The sequence below is a fragment of the Myotis davidii genome, unplaced genomic scaffold (genome assembly GCF_000327345.1).
Source record: "Myotis davidii unplaced genomic scaffold, ASM32734v1 scaffold1509, whole genome shotgun sequence".
NCBI lineage: Eukaryota > Metazoa > Chordata > Mammalia > Chiroptera > Vespertilionidae > Myotis > Myotis davidii.
This window is the reverse complement of record NW_006299480.1, coordinates 945,581-946,389: the sequence shown is the minus strand read 5'-3', so window position 1 is coordinate 946,389 and position 809 is coordinate 945,581. Positions and strand designations below refer to the sequence as shown.

General features: G+C 69.3%; 1 protein-coding gene across 1 annotated transcript in view; it reads right to left on the bottom strand.

Annotated features, from left to right (window-relative positions):
- Nucleotides 1-809, bottom strand: part of LY6H (lymphocyte antigen 6 complex, locus H) — an 8,564-nt gene that overhangs the window by 5,985 nt on the left and 1,770 nt on the right. The window contains exons 2-3 of the mRNA XM_015571383.1: nt 318-595; nt 5-120 (exon numbers count right to left, since the gene is read on the bottom strand). Coding sequence (XP_015426869.1) covers nt 5-120; nt 318-595 — 394 coding nt within the window. The remainder of the gene's footprint in view (nt 1-4; nt 121-317; nt 596-809) is intronic.

Here is an 809-nt window from a genome sequence, read left to right as displayed (position 1 = left end):
CCACGTCTACTTTCAGGATCCCAGAGTTAATGAAGCCCATCAGGTAGTCTGAGAAAAAGTGCCGCTTGACGAAGTCGCAGGAGGCAGCACACATCCTGTTCACCGAGTGGTCCTTCCTGCCTTGGGGGGGGGGGGGTGCTGAAATGGCAGCCTGCCTGGTCCTCTCAGCCCAGCAGACGGAGGCTCTCACCCACCCGTGCTGCCCCATGGCATGGGAAGGGCCTGGAGGGGCCAGGGCCGGAGAGGCGCCTCCCCCTGTCCCACCGCGGCCCAGTGGCACCTCCCTGCTCCCCCGCCCACCCCCCTCCCCGGCTTACTGCTGCTGGGGTCGGTGATGCGGACGCTGGCGCACACTGTGTCTGAGGGCTGGCACTGCTTCGGGGTGCAGTGGCTGGAGTTGGTGGTCAGTGTGCAGTCCTGGCACCACAGGCCGTGAGCTGGGCAGGCCCGAGGAGGGGGATGACCAGAGGGAGTGGGGCCGGGCGGCCAGCCCCCTGCACCCCCACCTGCCTGCCGCCCTGTGGCTGTGGCGGCCAGGGCCAGGGCCAGACCAGCGCCGGGAGGGCAGGCCCCGGAGAAGCCGCCTTGCTCCCCGCTAGCTCACCAGAGGACCCCAACTCTGGGCTCCGGAGCCGCCTCCCTGCCCCCAGAGGTGCACCCACACCTGAGCTGCCCTCCTGCACCCCACACCCCGCCCCCTCCCAGAGCTCGGTGGGCTCTAAGCTTCCAAGGACCAAGCAGGACTTGCTGGCGTGTGGACGGGCTCAGAGGGTGAGCGGGCACAGGACCTGCCCCGTGCCAGGGGCATC